The sequence below is a fragment of the Pyrgilauda ruficollis genome, unplaced genomic scaffold (genome assembly GCF_017590135.1).
Source record: "Pyrgilauda ruficollis isolate IOZ18807 unplaced genomic scaffold, ASM1759013v1 scaffold85, whole genome shotgun sequence".
NCBI lineage: Eukaryota > Metazoa > Chordata > Aves > Passeriformes > Passeridae > Pyrgilauda > Pyrgilauda ruficollis.
Window position 1 is genome coordinate 3,454,712 of NW_024530488.1, and position 19,755 is coordinate 3,474,466.

Here is a 19,755-nt window from a genome sequence, read left to right on the forward strand (position 1 = left end):
CCGGTGCTAAAGCCGAGTCCTGAGAGCTGCAAACCCACACAGAGTGTTCTTTTTAGCTGCCTGATTACAATTTATCAAAGAAAAATGCTAATAACTCTTTGCAGTGGTCATAATATCCATGCAGGAGTAAACTAGAGGGAAACCCTTCTTGAGCCAATAAGTCGGTGCAGTTCCTAGAAGCACTTGACAATCCCACTCACAAGACCTGGCAGAATCCACAAATGACAAAATTCTGGTCTTTAACCAGAACTCCACATTAGCAAAATCTTCCTCTGTGTCTTCATGTCCGCAGCAGGGTAAAAGCAAACAAACCACCTTGTTCTGGAGGTCAGCACTTAAACCTGATCCTGCCTGCCACACTTGGAGCACACCATGGAGATAACAGATCCCTGGCACTCAGCGCAAAGAGGATGAGGACATTCTTGAGCAGGTACACCAAGTCTCCTCTCCATGGGGAAGTGTGTCAACACGCTTGTGCCCCAGTCAAATGATCACCTAAATAAAGGTGGATCTCCATCTACAGAAATGTGCAGCTCTTCCCCTGAAGAAAAGCTATCCCCCCGCTATGCCTTGCATGACAGGAATTTATTTTTTCCCCCACAAAAGGGCTTGCCTGATCTGTGAAAAGTTGCATGGACATTCCCAGCTGTGGAAGCTCACTCACCTTGGGGGTGCTCTCGTGCAGCAGCAGCTCCACTCCCTCTCCCAAGACACTAGGCAGCCTGAAAGGTTTGTTCAGAGCATTGTCTAAGCAGCTTCAGAATAAAAAAGCATCATGGTCTATGAATTTCATAGCTCAGATACAGCCAGCTGCTCCATCATAATCTGTCTTCACAAGCAGAACTCATTAGACTTCTCAGAAGCATTCCCATACTCTACAAGCAACATCAGGTAACCCTAATTATTATTTCAGCTTTCTACTCCTGCAATTGAAGTAAGATGTCAAAGTGAATGCTACAACATAATAATTATTACAGTTAGGGACTTAAAATAACTAACAGCTGTGCCATATCCTAGACATATTGCCTGACTTGAACCAGTGGTTCTGTCTTATCAAATGGACATGCCAACTACTATTTTTTAAGTATTACCACTGGTAAGTAAATCCAAAGGTTTAGTGTGGCTCTAAGTATTACACAATCTTCTTAAGACTAGAGAAAATACAACATACAGCTATCAATGTTGTAAAAACATACAGGGTGCAGTCAGGGTCCAGTTTTTTCTGAATTTAATCCAAATAACATGCACTCTGCCATGCCCTATGATGCCAGCCATAATACTCAGCATTTATTCATCCACCAGCTGATTTGTGTGGTCTCACACTACTCCATCTCATCGACACAGAGATAAGTCTTTTGTTCTTGTATTCTTTCAGTTTAGGCTTTGTTTTCATTGAAGCTGCAAAACTTTAAACACAATTTTACCTCTTTTAGGGTCCATCTAAACTTCAGTGGCACCACCACACCAGAGGATCACATATCTTCTTGTGAAATGATGCTGTGCTGCAAAATCACAGGGTAACCAAAGCAAGTCCAGAGACCAGAGGCAGAATTTAACTCGATAGAGGAAGGGGAAAAAAGTTTATCCTGTTGAGATATCCAGCACACAAATGAATGATAAACCCTCCCAACCACATGTCTGTGGGAATTCTGAGGAATCCAAGCCAGAGTAACTGTCTGTTTCACAGAGCATGAATATTAAGCACAGTTTCAAAAACCATTGCCTGACTGCAGAAGACAGTTTGGTCATGTTTGTTTCCCACTGAATTTAAGCAGAGCAAGATGATGTTGTAAGACATTTTACACCTTTCATTTGGACCAAGCTGAGTCCACCCACATATGCCCATCAACCAGAGCTGATGTAATTCTTCTTGAAATGTCTTTTTATTTCATATTCTTTTGCTTACCAGTATTGCACTAACATATGACTAATAACATATGTAGAGCAAATATGTTTCCAAAAGGGAAATTTTAGTGCCACACAGACTTGGGCTTGGGACACAACTGATAAGCTGGTTAATGGTACAAGAAGAAAACCTGTGTAATTGTCTGCTCCTCACTGATGAGGTGGCTCTTATTCTTATATCATTAATAACTTGATTGATTGCCTAAGAGCTAAGACTTAGCATGAAATTCTTCTCTATATCCTTCAAATTTAGAGGTCTTCAATCTTAAATATTTTTCATATTCAATAGTGCTGGAAAAAATAGGAATTAATTTTGGTCTAACAACTGTTATGACACTGAAAATTAAGTGAAATTAAGGGAAGAAATCAACTAAGTGGTTGTGGTTCAATTATATTCTTTATAATTTGGATTGCATTGCTCTAGGAAACAACCAAGCTCCCAGCTTTAATACTGGATATTCTTCATGGCACAGGGATTAATCCTGTCTGGTCCCCCAGCAATCTGAGGTCAGTGAGCAGGAGGGAAGGGAACACATTAAATCTGATACTTCTGTTAAAAAATAGCTATGGTGCAGCATGCTCAGGTTTCTCTACAACAGGAACCAAGTTTGTTTTGTGTTAAAGAGTATTACATGCATATCATGCCAGCTCACAGAAACTGAGGCAACTTTTCCATATTATTCTGATAATTCCATGAGCTGAAAATTCTCTCTACCACAGACATACCTATTTTGAGTACAACCATCTTGTCACAAAGCAACTAGCTGTAGCTTATAAAACACAAAAGTCCTGGGAGTGGGAGGTTTTATTTTTGTTGCTGGTTTCTGTTGAAAATGACACAAGTGCTGGATGAAATACTGTTTATTACCACACTGGCTGGTCCAGCACATCTCCTGCAGTTTCACTGGGGAGTACAGAGGGAGATCCCACCCCACACCTGCCTGGCAGTGCTCTTGTGCTGGCCAGGAGGCTGCTGGCTGTCCCCTGGCAGGGACCACCTTGGATGGGACAAGGACCAGTGGCCCTGTCTTGCACATCTCTCTGGTGAGAATGCCAGTAATCAGCTGAGGGGGGTGAAGTCAGTGCTGAGCAGGCACAGAGGGCACTGAGCTGCCCTTTCCATGCTGGGAAGATGCTCAGTGAAAGCATCACTTTGAAGTTGGAGACCAATAGGGGAAGGTTTAAAAAGGAGTATATTTTTTCCATAAGGAACTATTTATCTACAAGACCATGGGTAAAACCTGCAGTTGCCCCATCCTGCCAGTGAGAGTTTTTCACGAGTGCTCTGAAAGCTGCACAGACATCCTGCACATATTCAGTAGCTGCAGCAAGGTCACACTGCCTCCTAGAAAGGCTGTTATGTGTCCCCAGTCCTACCTGCCATGACAGAAATAAACCTGTAAGGTCGCCTCTGTGAACTACATTTTTTTTCTTTTTAAGTGGTGGAAAATCCTGATTCAATCCCTTTGCATCAGCTCCTGTTTTGTGAGAACAGGAAGCAAGGAATATACCTAGGCTTGACTTGTATATTCCAGGAAATAATAGGGAAACATTCCTGAAAGCCAGCTCTCCAACATCTTGAGGTCCTGGTTCTTTCTTCAGGAGGTTTTAGATCACACTTGCATAGAAAAAAACCCAAAACCCTGAAGCCTGCAGGTGGTGCACAGATGGCCTATAGGTTATTCAGGGACAAGAGAGATCAATGTAAGCCTCTAGATTATTTGAACCCACACAATTTAACTCAGCAGTTTTCCTGAAGTATACTGGAAAGAGGAACCCAGTTCCAGATAACACTCAAGCTGACCTCAACATTTACAAGCAACTCCACACTGGATCAGCTTTAACTGACTCAAAGATTCAGCTATACAAAAAAAAGAGCTCTAGCATAGCACCAATGACCTGAAAACAGAGGAAATTTGAAAAAAATTCAAAAACATGCAATAACATCAGCTGCTGGTTTCCTCTAAGACATCATTTAGCAGGTAAATTGAATCATGCTCTCTCTGCAACCAGTGCACACCACAGAGCAATAAATGCTACATGCAGCACAGGGCAGCTGCACCAGTGAAAATGAACCCAGCCATAAGATCAGCCATCAGGGAGAGCATCAAGGCACTGAGGGTAACATATCTGTGTTTGTTTCCTTTCTTTGTTTTCAAAGGGAAACAGACATGCACTTAATTATGTTCCCATTCCAAGCCTAATTAGAGCCAATTAGATGTTAAGTACTATTGAAGTGAAATAGGAGGATTGAGCTCCTATCTGCTCTGTTAATGCATACCTGGAAAGTCTCTCCTCTTCTATTTTAACCTGTTCTCCCAAGAATGAAAGGCACAACTTGTGTGACACAAGTGTGACACATTTCTGGTGTGTTGACTGTCTTTTGATGCAGGGCTGGCCACAGCAAGCTGTAATAAAAATGCTTTGGGCAGGAGACTATTAGGGAAGACAACAAAAATCATGGGTTCTCCATTGCAGGAAATCTGCAGCAATCCTCCATCTCAAATAGCTTTTGGAATTGACTTGGATGTGTTTCCATAATCTGTTTACAATGTCCTCCACCTTTTCTTTAGCTGAGGTCACACCAGAGTATCTTGACAGTCCAAGCAAGCTGCACACTGCCATGCACCTTTGTATTATCTCCAAGCATGGACAAAATTCCCAGTCCAGGTGGATATCCTTGCAGGCTACATGGGCCTGCAGACCCCAGGTCCCCATCTCTGGCACAGACTTTCACCTGTGGTTGGGCTCCAAGCCCCAGACACAACTTTGAAGCCTTGGACTGATGCAACACGTGCCATGACACAACCTGTGATGCCACAAACTGGCCTCAGTTCAAGTCTAGATACAAAAAATAAAAAATCATTTCAGTGCTACCTGGCATAGTCAGGAAATTCTCATTTATTTGAAAAAAATTTTTTTTTTTTTTAGAATTTCCCAAATAAGTTTATATCATTGAGAAGACTACCTCCATCAAAAGTGTCAGGTTTTGATATAGCTCCCATTTACTTTCAGAAACATACAAAATGAGCAATTTTTCACATTCTTTTGCCAGAAAATGCTAAAAGGAGTTCTCCAGACACTTCAAAGTTGCTTCCAGATGGAGGGCAACCCATGAGAAACCCCGTCCAAAAGACAAATGTTTTTAAAACTTAAAAAATTACTAAATCAGCATGGCCTAGCTGAATCCTCAGTTGCAGGAGATGCACTCAGGTCCTTCCAGGAAGAGTTTCCTGTGTGCTGAGCTGCAGATGTGCTTTGCTGGTGGCATTCAGTGCAATTTGCTGTTCCTGCTGCTGCATTCTCTGAAGCAGTGCCCATAATCCAGTCAGGAACAAGATCCTGAGGAACTTGTCAGTGTCCCTGGCAGCTTCAATCCTGTGGCAGCAGCAGGTCTGAGCTGATCATTTCTGCTCAGAGGCATTAAGGCACTGAGTGGTTATGTGGGTCAGACAGCAGGGGCTTCCTTCTCTTCCCAGTTTAAGGGAAATGTAAGTGCTGCTCTTCCTATGATATTTACAGGGTTTCACTCTCTTTTCTCCTCTCTGACTTCTCTGCAGAACCTTACAAGCATGCCAGCCTTTTCCTTAGCTCTGCTCCCAAGATCCAGAGGCTTTTGCAGATTAAGCCCATCACGTCATTATTCACCCCATCACGTTCTCCTAGCAATTAAACTATTTTAAAATACCCTTTTTGACTATAATAACAAGGAAAATAACATTTCAGTTTGATCCATCTAAATCCACATTCAGCCCAAACCAAATCCAACATTTCCTCAAAGCTCTCAGCAAATATCTCCCAATAATAAATGATGGCAGGACAAAATTTCAACCTTCTGCTCAGCCCAGGCTGTTGGTGGATGTGGTGAATCCTGCCTGGCTTTTGGGAGAGGGTCACTGACAGCATCACACAGTGACCAGCCACCAACTGAACTCAGCACAGCAATTCAGGGAAAAGCAAGAAACAGAGAGGGAAGGGGGCTGCTTGCTTCTTGTAAAGATTTTAGTACTGTCCCCAGAAACACAGAGATGAAAAAAGCACACCTGGAAAACATTTTGCAAAGCACTATGTGGAAATTAGGGCAAAATTAGTGTTAACAACATTAGCTTCCACTCTTTCATTACAGTAGCTCCTAAAAATCCTGTGCCCTCCTCCCAGAGCTCCAAGAACCAGCTCAGCTATGAAGTAATGATAATCCAATAAGACACAAGTGTGCCACGCTTCAGAGTCCCTTTAGTGCAAGGAAAATTCAAATGCTTCCCTCTCCTAACCCAGAACTGTGATGGAGACAGAACATTTCAACCATCTGCCCACCACCATGAGAGAGAGCTAAGATGGAAAGAAGCCTGCTCTGCCCATGTGAAGGATCCCTTCTCTGAGAGATGATTAAAAGCTAATTAATAGAAATGAGCCTAAAGAAGTAACATAATGCAAATAAAAATGGCTGTACAATATCTGTCATCTGCTCCCCACAGTCACTTCTGGAGTCCTGCATTTTATTCTAAATATTCAGTCACGGAGGTTTGCAAGGCCCAACAGGGCTGAAAAGTGCAAATTTGGTGGCTGCAGAAGGGACTCAGCACTACAGCAAAGCCAGCATCTCTGTAACAAGGCACTGGGCTTAAACAGCATGTGGAAGATTGAAGGAGAAGTTTCTGCAAGCTCACATGCACAAAGAGCCTTTCTAGATATTCATCTATTAACTCACTGGCACGTAAATTTGTAGGACAGTTGCAACAACAGAAGAAATTATGATAAAAATCCAGAGATGGAGACAACTAACAGTACCAGGTAAACTAATTTCCCTCCCTGACAGCACGGGGAATTGATAAATAGTCACAGAATCAGAGATAAAATCAGATTATTTTAAATTCCCTTGGTTTACCTACAATAATTGCCTCCATTTCCTTGACAAGCAAGGCTGGAATGAAGCAGTATCCAAGGACTCCTCTGCTGTTTTCATGAAAAAGTGCTAACAAGGCCTCCCCAGCACCTTTCCCTAGGATTTATATTTACCCTGTTTAGCACACAACAGGTTGCTCAGAGCACGAGGGAACACTAAACAGCCAAATGTTTACTACACATACAGTGGCACTCCCCCACAGCCTCATGCCCTTCCCTGTGAAAAACAAGGGCTCCTGCCACCGCCTGGTTATGAATGCATCCTGTGCCTTCCCAAACAGAACCGAAACAACTTCCAAGTCGCCCACTATCCCCCTTCACCAGTCCAAACTGACCCATTAATGTGAAAACGTCACCATCCTCAAACTACAGAACTGTCCTGGTGCAGACTCCAAGGTCGAGGGGTCGCACTTGCCGAGATGCAAGCACAGCTCCACAAACAGAAAAGGAGCATTTAGCCAACAGCAAAGTCAATTATTCCATTAAATGAGGTGCAAAATGCTAATTTGTACCAAAACCACACCATTTTCAGAAAGTGAAAAATCCCAATCAAAACCCCACTAAACTAAGCCAAGCTGGGTACACATCCCAAAAAGGAATTTACAAAGCTGACTCTGGAGCTTATGGTTTCAAACACCATCTAGCCTTTTTCTTTTGTTTTAAAAAATCCAGTTATTTATTTAGCCAACAGAATTCACCTTGGGCTATGCTTACTAGAAAACACCATTATCTTCAATCTTTCATGTATATCATTATGAGAACAGAACAGAAAACAACTGACTTAAGGAGGCACTGCATGATGTTTGTGCCTGAGTAATGGAGCACTTCAAATCTGTCATGATAGCAGGATATGTGCATTTTTGAGAGCTTGTTTTTTTGGGATTTCAGGTAACTACATATGAGTAATAACACTTCTTTCTAAAAGTATAGCAATGTTGACTTTGCAATGAAAAGGAACCACCAAGAGATTGAGCAATCTAAACCACATGGGAAAGCTAAAAATTTCCCAAAATATTTCCTCTAAAACCATCTGCTATCATATATTTTAAAAGAATTAAAAGAAAAGAAATACAGGCATGGTAAGAGGTATTGAAAAGACCAGAAACATGCAGGAACCATTGCAGGAGCACTGGAAAGAAGATCTGGGGAGAAAACCAGTTATGTCAGCAACCTAGCTGGACACTTATAGGGGAGATGACTAATGCCACTAGTAACTCAAAGGGACACACAAATTTAATCCCACATTATAATGCAGAGCTCAGATGGCTGCATTTGAGGATGGGTCAGGAGTTGCGCCATAAATCTGTGTTCCCAAGCAGGCTGCCACACTCGCTCTTTGTCTCAGTCATTTCCTGGAAAACAGCTCTGTGAGCTCCTGGAATGGCAGGGAAATGCCCCCTCCACCCTCCTGCCAGAGTGGGAGCTGCCTGTCCCACAGCAGAGCCACTCCCAGCACCCACAATTCCCCCTTTTGGGGGAATTCCAAGAAGATGAAAATGGGGGGGGTGCTTTAAATCACTCACCAGAACTTCCCACACCTCCCCTGCCAGAGGGGCACTGAGCCCATCACCCTTCGTGGGGCCATCTCCAGAAGCCCTGACCTCCTCACCAGTGACACCACATTCCCAGAGGTACTGGCGAAAAGAAGAGGAACCATATGAAAACACACAGTTTCCACCTTTTTTAAAATCACAGCCCTGGTGTGGCCTCACAGCCAAGCAACACTTACCTGCCCCACCTCTCTCCTGCCACCTGCCACCCTTCCAAGGGGTCACACCAGGAGGACCAGGTCTATTTTCAAAGCAATAAAAACTCGGAAAACCAAACCACCACTAACTATGAGTAGGTACCTTAGTTCTGATTTTGTCACACAGCCAAAGACACGCCAAGTTCTAAGAACCTAATGTAGTCCCCAAAAACTTTGGAAGGTGCTCTTCAGATCAGTGACCCACCTTGGAACATTATCTAAATGGAAACTCTACTTACTGACAGCAAGAAAACCCAATTCCAGCAGGACAGGACACACAAAGCACTCGTCTGAGTGCCAAGTGTCTCACAGGGCCTGGGATCAGAAAATAATCACTTTGCCATGGTGCTTATTTGGGGCAACAACAAGCTTTGCATGGAAGACAAAACCCATTTTCCTCAGCCATATAACTTTAAGGACAAGTGCATGCACCCTTGAAGCTCCCTCCCAAAACACATTGAGGCAGGCAGTTAATCTGGTAACAAAATATATTTAGAAGGCTACAGTGAAATATTAATTATACACATGTTTTAAGACCAAAGGTTACTTAAGTACTAGACAAATACAAGGTACTGAGGGGTGCTTCAAGGTTTCTCTCTCCTATAAAAAATTCACTTAGAATTCTAATCCAAAATTCATCTTCTCTTAAAAACAAGACAGGCTCTATCTCAGATTTCTATGCAAGCAATTTATGATACCCAAAAGGAAAAAATAAAAATAGCTAACAGCCAAGCAGAGCTTTTATCACCTTATTTTAATCTGCTAGTTCCAAACCAGATGCATTCAGTATAGAATTCTGATTAGGAAAAAAATGGCTGTTGAATTTTTATTACTACATCCCTTAAGGACCCAAAGCAGTAACCTTAGGCATTTAATGTGTTCTATGAATAACAATACATATGAGCACACAAAAAGCTTGTTATCTCTGTTTATGGAATTTTTTTACCATGTTGATACATTGACAGAAAGAAGTTGGGAAGTATGGTGAGGGGGAGGAGAAGAAGCTATCAAAATAACAAGTTACATTAAACAAAACCTATTTGGAAAGGAACAAGCTACGCAGTATGAAATTTGAATTAACTGTGTCTCCCCATTACGGTCCTGCAGCTCCCATGAAATCTGTGCAGCCTCATTTAATGTTTATACTAAAAGCCTTCACCTATACACATCTGTCCCACAAATACAAATGCAATTCATATTTAAACCTGGCAAAAAAATCACTTGTTGGGGGAACATGCTGTGTACAGAGACTTTCTTATTTTATAAACAATGTGAAACACACAGAAGTTTTATCCTTCATGATGGTTCAGAACAGCCCACTGGATTCAAAGAAGCATATTCTCCCCACTCCCTCACATCTGTAACCACCTGACCCACCAGGCAAAGGGTTTCCACCACACACCACCCTTTCACAGGACAGATTTTTGCCCTGTGTTGTATCACAACTCCATTCTCACAGCTAGAAAAAAAAACCCATACAAACTGCAGCTAAGCAACGCAGAGCTTTCTCCTTCAGAAATCAGCTTACAACCTCTCCAAAAAATGTGGGAAAGCCGTCAGAATAAAAATTTACAAACCAGCCATTTGTGGTGCTGGCATGGTTTCCTTGTGGTATTTAGCTCAGTCCAAGAAAAAAAAATTAAAATAGTTCCTCCAATAGAATCCTTCCCATATTTTCAGCTCTGAGAATTCACAAGGACTCAAGTGGAGTTACACTGACTCTGGAGCCAGCAGATTCTCAGAGTACAAAAATCACCCCAGAAAATAATGAATAATGGAGAGGGGGTTGAGGGAAGTCCATGCATCTCTCACCTCTCAAACTTGCCTGAAAAAAAGAAAATGAGCATACAGCCAGAGCACATCTTGTTTTTGCTCTCCTCATGGCAATAGCTGCATCCTGCTCCTATTTATCCTAAATGGATTCAGAGCCCAGAAAGAGGACAAAAATATGAATTACTTTTTGTTCTTCCTTTTAGCACAGAAGAACCGATAAAGACTTAGAATCCGCTGTCAAATGCTCTGGACCTTTACCAAATCCTTTGCTGTCTTCTCCCACTGAGACCTGCCTAGGTGTCCCTTGGCTGGTGCCTTGCGAAACCAGATGCAACAGCAAGCATGATTCTTCTTTCTCCTTTGATTGTGGCTGCAGGATTCTGCTTCCAGCCATTGATTTCCTCCTCCTTCTCCAGGCTCAAGGAAGAGGACAAGCAGAGACCCTGGCAGCCGTCGAATGTTAAGTAACTGGAAGAGTGGGCTATGCCCTTGGAGAGGATCAGGAGACACGGGAGCCTGAGCCACAGTTCAGAGGAAAAGAATTCACAGCAGAGCATCCCACCAGCACAGCCGTGCTGCTGGAGCCCAAACCCGAGCTCAGCTGTGTCATTTACCCCACGAGGTCCCAGCTGTCAACCTGGCCTGGCATCCTGACAGCCTGAGGCACAAATGCCCTCAGCCAGCTGCTTGGCTCAGGGTACAGTTCTCTCTTTTTAAATGAGATTAGCGTTGGTGAAATGTGCTAGCTCAACGGGCATGCTGATCTAAGTCCTCTGTTTATTCGGGCTACAGCAGATACAATGATCACTTTAAAAAAAAAAAAAAAAAGACACAATTTAAAAAAATGCCATGAATTTGCCTGAGCTCCTGCAGTTGCTCACTCACCACAGAATGAAGAGGGATTTCTCACAGATCTGCTAAGAACTGAGGACTGGAAAGGATGAATCTTGAAACTGTGGTAAGTATTTAAACTTACCCATCTCCTTGAGACTAATGTGAAGAATCTACTTGCCAACAAAAAACCCAACAGATTATTCTGGCTTCCTATCCATTTCAGTCATCAGACACCCCTGCTGCCACCAAGATTATTAAAAAAGAAGCTGTGGGGACGGTCCGGCCTTGGGGACACGGTCCGTAGTGGGGACACGGTCCGGCAGCGGGGACACGGTGGTGGGGACACGGTCCGGCCGGCCAGGGGGGCGGCGGGGAGGCGGCAGGCTATGGAGGCTTTCAGGGAGACCCCTGCAACTTTCCCCCGCGGGGGCTCGGGGGGATGTGCTCGCTGCGAGAGGAGGCAAAACCCATCGTTTTTTATACATAGAAATGGGTGTATATAAATGTGTAAGCTCATATATGTGTGTGTGTGTGCATGCAGATCTGCGTTCCGGCGGACATGCCCCGTCCCCGCTCGCCCAGCCGTGCCCCCCCGGCCGAGCCGCGCTGCGGAGCCCCCGGTGCCCCCCGCCCCGGGCAGGTGGGGCCGGGGGTGCCGGGCCGTGCCCTGCGCTCCCCGTGTGCCCGCGCCGCGCCGCGCCGCACTCACCCAGAACACGAAGGAGTAGATGATGAGCAGGGTTTTCAGACACGTTATCACGGGTTTGGTCTCCATTCTCCTCGATGCCATAATACTGAGATCCCGGCTGCAGGCTGGGCGCGGGAGGAGGCGGAGGAGGAGGGAGGGAAGGGGGAGGGAGAAGGGAGCGGGGGGGCGGAGGGAGGTGAGCTCAGCGCCCGGCTGCCGCGGCCGGGCTCACCGCGCCTCCTGCTGCCGCTGCTGCCGCCCGGGGACCCCCGCCCTGGGGACCCCAACCCGGGCACCCCCGCCCCGGGCCGCCGAGGGCAGCGCACACGGGGCTCGAACGTCATCTGCAGGGTGACATTCACTGGACGATCTTGGGGAGGGGGGGAGTTGAGGTTTTGGAAGACGAGGTGAAAGCCCCCCCCTCCCCCGGCCGCCCCGTTTTCTCGGGGAGATGCTCGGGGGCGTTGCTTGGGCTGCTCAGGGGCTTGGGGATGGAGGCGCTGCGTGGTCGGAGCTGCAGAGGGAATTGCCCCTGCGGGAGAAAACATCTTTCAGTGTCACGATTAAAATGTGTGTTCCTGCGCAAGCTTCAGAGCTCTGGAGACCGCAGCAGGGGCAATCAGCACAGGTTTGACGGTGCTCTGGTCACAGGCGCGCAGTCTGGCTGAGCAAGGCTGCACCTAAGAGCAGGAGCTCTGCACCGAAGCCATTTGAGGGACCGGGGCTCCTCCAGCCCTCCTCCTGTGGTGTGCCTCTTCTGCAGCTCCAGTGCAGGTGACTGTGCAGACTGTAAGAGCTGTGACCTATGGACGGTGCCTTACAAGAGCCTGGCCCCTGACCTTGGCTTCATGTCAGCCTCGAATCTGAACTCTATGCTAAAACCACTGTGGGCATTGAACCCCAGCTGAACTGATCAGAAACCTCATACTTCTATGTCTTTGAGACCCTCAGCTTGCTGGAACAGAGCTGGCTCAGCTCTGCCTGGAGTGACAGCACACTCCAGAGAGGGCACACAGCTCCCGAGAGAGCCTGCTGCTCCTCCTTGTCACCGCAGCCACCGCTGGGGAGTCCAGCAAGGGATGGACAGCAGGGAAACAGCCGAGCTAGTCTGGGGATGGAAAAGGAGCTGATCCTGCAGAGCCCTGGCAGCAAAGCAGTGGTGTGGGTCTCACCAGCCTCCTCTGGGTGGGGATAAAAAAGGCTTGTGGGCTGGCTGCCTCCAGGAGAAGCATGGCCAGAATGAGGGCACACATGTGCCTTGGCAGCCCAGGCTGCTGTGCCTAGACCGTGGGCAGGCACAGAGGGGATGCCTTCAGGGTTTTTTCTGTAGTTCACATTTTGGAGGAGGTTATGTGTGCTCGGGAGTTGATGCTGGAGCACTGCGTGTCCCTCCTCCTGAGTGGTGTGCCTGCACACAAAGCAGGGACCTGAACCATGCCTTTAACTGCATTAAAATCAAAACAAGGTCAACACTAAACAGTGAGTCTCCTCAAGCTACAGAAGTGATGTAGTTTGTGCAGCTGAGGCATATGAAAGTGATGAAACAGCCCTTGCCATTCAAGAGACAGTGTTTGAAAAACAGAGAGAAAAAAATGGTTCCTGAGCAAGTGCTTTTGTAATATGCAGAAGTTTTGCCATGAAGACTGATGCAGGATTTTGCTGGGTTTAACTTATGACTTTTAGAGATGTTAGCCTACTGTTTCCCAAAACAATGAAGGCATCTAAAAGATGCTTGGAGAGGGAGTATTCTGCAGGAGAAACTGGGGGTTTTTTAAGCAATCACCACTTTTGTGGAAAATTCAAATGACAGGTGCATAAATCTTTATTGGCTTGGCCATTAAAATGTAAATAAGTGCACTAACTGCAAAAAATTGTATTGACACTAACAACAGTTATAAATATTCACTGTACAAAAATTACACTAAGATTTTTGACAGAAAATAGCTCCGAGCTGGAGAATTCTCTTCCTCCCTCTCACACATGGGCTGTAGAAAAGACAAATGCTGCTGTCACAGCCCAGGGGACAGCAGCCATTTATTTCAGTAGCTATAGTTATACTTCCCCTCCCCTTCAGGTGTTTTTAAGAAAGCGTGAAACAAACTATAATATCAATCAGAATGGATATTTTGGTAGATGCTGATTTTGACAAAGACTCACATTTTCTGCCAATAGCATGTGATTTTAGGTCACTCTGTCCCATAGTGCCTAATTTGGGATACATCCCCTGAGTCTTCCCAGAAGGATGTGCTGGGGGTCTCAACTGAATGAGTGCCTACAAAGCCTCCCTTGACAGTGCTGTTAAAACTCATAGGATTTTGCACCAGGGAATCAGAGAGAAAACAGAGGTGCAAGAAGAAAAGTCCACATCAGGAAATACAGCTGCTTTCTTCACAAATGTCAGGCCCTGGAGGGGATGATGTCCTGAGGACTGAGAACAGAGGCTCCATGACATCTCCACCTGAGCCTACAGTCTTCTCACCAGGCTGTCTTTGGAGGAACTGTGAGTTGCTTTTTGGCATGCAGTCAAGGAGGATATACTTTATTGGATGTAGATGCAAATTTTGGATTAAAAATGAGAATGTCTGAACAGAGCTGAACAAAAATCTGCCTGATTACAGCAAATACCATTAAAATATGACAAGAGCTCTGAGCCATCAAACATTTTAGGCTTAAATGGAATTACTGAACAATTGCTAGCCTTTATGTGTGGCTTGGAAACACATCTACCTTTTAAAAATATTTTTATCATAGTTTTGCAGATTTGAGAGGGCAGATTCTCAAGTATTACTTGAACAAAATCAAAGCAAGCCTTTCTAAAGCAAAATGCATTTTCAGTTCTGTAATCCATGTTTGCAAAGTTGGGAACATAATTGCTCTTCACATCTTCCCACAGAGAGAACATTCTTGTAGTTATTCAAAACAGGACATTTTTGCCTAACTGTGTCATTTGAAAAATATTTCTTTAAAACACTGTCAGTTTGCAGGGGTTTCTTCTGTAATCTGTAAGCTTGTATTTCTTCATAATGCACAGGGAATATTCTGTCTTAATAAGTCTGTTTGCCAAGCATCAGTCTAGAAGGAGCTCCTTCATCCCTTGGCAGAGCACTGAATGTGAAAATGAGATCTTCCATCCTCACCTGAAGCTGACTTTGGCTTTTTAATGGGTAAATAACTACTTTCTGGGGGTAGTGGAGGAAAAACGTAAAGGTTCACACCCTTCTGCAATTACAGCAGGTGAGAAATGTGGTGCTTTATTTTCTTCATGCCCATTCTGGCCTTTTGCGGGTTTGCTGTGGTGCTGTTGAATGTAAAGGCAGCAACCTCTGCTATCCTTTATTGGGCATTCAGGTTATAATCCACACTCACTTCCCGGACAGCAGAGGTTTGAGGGGTTTTTTGTCCTTTTCCCATTCTCCCTGTCTCCATGTGGTCTTGCAGCGGCTGTCCTCAGCTGGCAGAGCCCGCAGCCTGCATCACTCCATTGCAGACTAACCTCAGCCTTTGTGCCAAAATGCAGGAAGCAGGAGGAAAAACAAGTGTCTGATAATTTTGCTGCACTCACGGGCCACAGGTGAGTTCAGGCAACTCTGTACAGGTCCCACTGACACTTGTGCATCATGCACAACTCAGCTCTAAAAAAGCAGAGCTCTCACAGCAGCCACATGGCTGGTGGCACATTTGTCACATGGCTGCTGGCTGCATGCTTTTGGCAGGTGCATCAGTGGGACCAAGCTGCCAGGCCCAGGCCCCAAAATGTGTTTTCTAAAGATGCCTCAGGCTTCCCCAAGGAAGAGATGTGGGGTTTCAAAAGCAGTGCCAGAGAATGATTTGCCAGAAAAGAGCCTATAAGGAGATTAATGTAGTGTTGACAAAGTCAGCCAAGGTATTTCCATTTACCACAACCTGGAAGGAAAGGCCCAGTCTCCTGCAGCACAGGCACAAGGAGCACATACAGACATCAGCTGCAGAGTTTGGCAACAGGTATGAGTTGCTAGGATGAAATTCATATTCAGCTTGTTCATTCAACATAAAGGGCTCATGGGATGCCTCTGCAGTATTGAGTGCTGACCCTGATGGGCAGCAGTACCTATTTGCAGAGGAAGCAGCAATGCTAGGAAACTTTCTTAAACCTTTTAAGAAGGTCTTTAATATGCTTTGTAGGAAGTACCTCATGCTTTATGAATTATGCTTTAATGTTAGGCCAAAAAGATGTGTCATTTATCACATTTCCCTTCAGAGTGGGCATGAAATATCTGTCTTCTATCAATAACTTTGATACCAGTGAGCTTTTCATAACTTTTCATATTTCTCACAAAATGCCTTGATTTAAAGAGGGAAGTTTATAGCTGTTTTGTAGGCAGGTACTTCTCATGGCCTGTGATGACTTTTCTGATTACTCCAAATGTAATGTGAGGTGTCCTCTTGAAGGGAAAGGAACAGAAATACAAAGTTACAAAATACAAGAACTTGTGACTAAGCATAACTACCATAACAGGAGAAATTAAGATCACCAGCATTTACAGAGGAAGGGTGGAGGACTTGGAAAAGATAAGAGGTCAGAAAGCAGAAAAATACACAGAGGGCATATAAATACACAAAGAGCAGGTCTATGTTATTTCAGGAGAGGCATTATTACATCTCCAAATGATGGGAGTTTTGACACAGCAAGAAGAATGGAGCCATACAATTTTATTATCTTCATCTATAGCAATAAAGTGACAATTAACCCTGCACATTTGCCAAGTCATTCAAATTGGTTTGTCACACTGTATTTTCTCTGGTTTTTTTTCTTTTCTTTGTAGTTGTGAATAACAACACCAGATTCTCTCCTGTGTGTCCCTGAAATACCTGGACATTTTCTGAAGGTCAGTAGATAATCTTGGGAGGAATTAGATAATTTCTTCTTCAGGAAAAATCAATGTGAGGGGCCAAGAAACGTCTATGAGGTCCCCTTCCTCCATGGTTTTCTGTTATTTAGCTTCTGTCAAGGAGTGTGGTTGGGCTGCACTGAGTTAAACTGTGAACACCAAAGCATTCAGTTCTGGTTGTATTTTCCTCCTTCTCCTTTCTTGACTGTGCCATGATTTGTTTCCAGTAGATTTCTCTTTTGTCTGCCCTAAAGCAAAAGCAGCAGAACTCGGCCTCGTCTCCAGCGCTGGCAGAAGTTACCCATTGTCATGGCTGGTCTGTGAGAGTTTGCATAAGAAACAGGGGCAGGAGAGCAAATCCCAGCTTTTCTGTTCCGCAGCAATCCCCAGTGGGACAGACACGGGCTCCTGGCTGACGTGGGAACGTCTGGCCCATGTCGTGTGGTGTTTTCTGGGCTGGGCAAGACGCTGCTGAGCCTGGCACCTGCGAGGACCTGCCAGGTCCTGGACCTTGTCTCTGACAGCAGTCACAGGTGGCACATGGGGGAGGACCCTGACTCTTCCTGGGGTGCTCCTACTCCTGTTGCCCCGGCTGCAGACTCTGGATTTTTTGTGTCAGCCATAAGAGCTCGGCAACAAGAGTGTTCACATCCTTTCAGCAGAGACCGCTCCAGTTTGGAAACAGGTTTGAGAAAACTTCATTTTCCCCTGAGGCTTGCTTTTCCTTGCATGCATCTCAGGTCTAGTTCCATAGCCTAAGTCTTGTGCAGCTGTTTGAGCAGAAAGGGAATTCTGGATGTCCTCAGGGATGGGCAAAGCTCAGGTGTGAGAGAGCTGATGGAGCACGGGCAGCATGGGTGCTGCTGAGGGAGTCAAGGTGTGGAAGGTGATAGTCCAAAGGACAATGTGGGGAGCATCACAGAGGCTAAGGGAACACCAAGAGCTCTTTAGTAAATAGCCATGCTCAAGGTAAAATTAGTAGATAATATATCATGTACATATCATAATCATATCATGTACATAATTAAAGGAATTTGAGGTACACTGCACAAATTTTGATCCAATGTGTTTTCTCTCTATATGGTGTATAGTTTTCCTTCTCCTCCTCTAAACAATGGTTCCTCTTCTTGTCCTCAAAGGACAAGATGACTGATTTTTAAAGCTGCCATGTACCTAACAACAATTTGTTAGTGATGAAAAGAGAAAAAATGTCAGCAAAATACTAGCATGTTTTAGTAAATAGGATTATGCTGTATCAAGCAATAACATTTAAAAAAACGATTCATTACAGGTAAAGTGTAGGACAACAAATATTAAAACAACCAAAGAAACAAGACTGATACTTAAAGTGCATCTTTTGCCCACATCAGTGCCAGTGTAGGCAAAGTTCTTGTTTTTCAAGGACAGCCTGTTGCATGTAGCATACAGGTATCTCTTACATGAGCACACAAAAGCTCTGGCTCCAGCTTAGAGGTCCAGCTGCTCATTGTGGAGCAGATTCCTGCCCTGTGATGCTGGGGAATGGAGCAGAACTGCTCACTCAGACCCTGCTTGTTTCTTGCCTGAGCTGGGAGGTGGACAAAGCAGCTCTTCTTCCCTTGTGCAGGATTTTCTTGCTTTGTGCCCACATCCCTTCCTTCTGGAGGAGCAATCTGTTCCCTGGAGACACCCACTGCTTGTCCCTATCAGGCTCCCTCAGTGAGCAGCCTCCTTTCCTCCACAGCCATCCAGCAATTCCCTGAGCCACTGGGTGAGGAGCTCTGCTCCTCTGACACAGTTGTGTCTCAGTTTGTGTCTGTCTGCCAAGCACAGCCTGTCTGACCCTGAGCACACCCTCCTGACCCTCCTGGGCTCTGGACTGCTTGGGCTTGGGGCCAGCTGAGTGAGGGGTACAGGTGTCCCATCTTGAGTCAAGCCTTAGGGAAAACGCTCTGAGAAGCCTTGGTGGAGATGGAAGGGCTGCCCTTCTCTCTGGAGGAGCTTTTAGGCTGGGCACTCTGCTCATAATGCTGCAGCCACATTGCAGCCATGCCTGTGGCCATGCCTGTGCTCCAGCTGGCCACCCACCCGGGATGGACTCAGCTCAAGGAATGCAAGAAGGTCATGCAGCTCGTTCACAAAGCCCCCTGGCACTGGGAACAAAGCACTGTGTGCTTGAGCAAAAGGAGGAGCCCAGGGCAAAGGGAGGTGTACAGGGAAGCACCAAGACATCTTGCTTCATGCTCCCCCCATCCTCCTTATGGACACTGGTGGATAACTCAAGAGGTACCTCCTCTCCTCTCCTCTCCTCTCCTCTCCTCAGGCACAAAGGGTGCCTGCATTTCTGGCCTCTCACACTGGGCCTGATGCATCCAGGCTCAGACTGGAGACAGACAGATTTTTAACTAACAGGGAATCAACTAGGGCTTTCCTTTTTAAGGATGCATAATGGAGGCTGATAAAATTTTTATTGATTTATTGCCTTTGAAATCTCTGATGTCCATGTCTATCCTAAATTGTATGTATTTGTTGAAATTTCTTTTTCTGGACAGCCCCGAGAAATATACCTGTATTAGACTGAGTTAACTCAGGAATTGAGATAAACGACAGTTTATTGACTCCTCTGAAATATTTTTAATGATGTCACTTGTATTCAATACTCAATTTCACATAGCAAAAGAAAATATAAAAACGGGGCTGCATAAGCCTCACCACAACCACACACTGTGGAAACCATCTGTGAAGAACCCCCCTTCTTTGTCCTGCTCTCCCTGGAGCTTCTGACCCAAGAAGCACAGGTCAGTACCAGAACATCCCACATGTGATAAAATTTTTATTGATTTATTGCCTTTGAAATCTCTGATGTCCATGTCTATCCTAAATTGTATGTATTTGTTAAAATTTCTCCTTTTTCTGGACAGCCCCGAGAAATATACCTGTATTAGACTGAGTTAACTCAGGAATTGAGATAAACGACAGTTTATTGACTCCTCTGAAATATTTTTAATGATGTCACTTGTATTCAATACTCAATTTCACATAGCAAAAGAAAATATAAA

At 44.9% G+C, this 19,755-nt stretch overlaps 1 protein-coding gene and 1 long non-coding RNA gene across 2 annotated transcripts in view; one reads left to right on the forward strand and one right to left on the reverse strand.

Moving 5' to 3' along the window:
- Positions 1-12,013, reverse strand: part of TSPAN7 (tetraspanin 7) — an 87,878-nt gene extending 75,865 nt beyond the window's left edge. Inside the window, exon 1 of the mRNA XM_041487903.1 lies at positions 11,871-12,013. Coding sequence (XP_041343837.1) covers positions 11,871-11,951 — 81 coding nt within the window. The 5' untranslated portion in view covers positions 11,952-12,013. The remainder of the gene's footprint in view (positions 1-11,870) is intronic.
- A 2,835-nt stretch (positions 12,014-14,848) lies between these two features.
- Positions 14,849-17,743, forward strand: LOC121364560. Its single transcript, XR_005956879.1, has 4 exons — positions 14,849-15,420; positions 15,563-15,830; positions 16,652-16,714; positions 17,098-17,743. It is a non-coding gene; the product is annotated as an uncharacterized LOC121364560 (long non-coding RNA).
- The last annotated feature ends 2,012 nt before the right edge of the window (positions 17,744-19,755 follow it).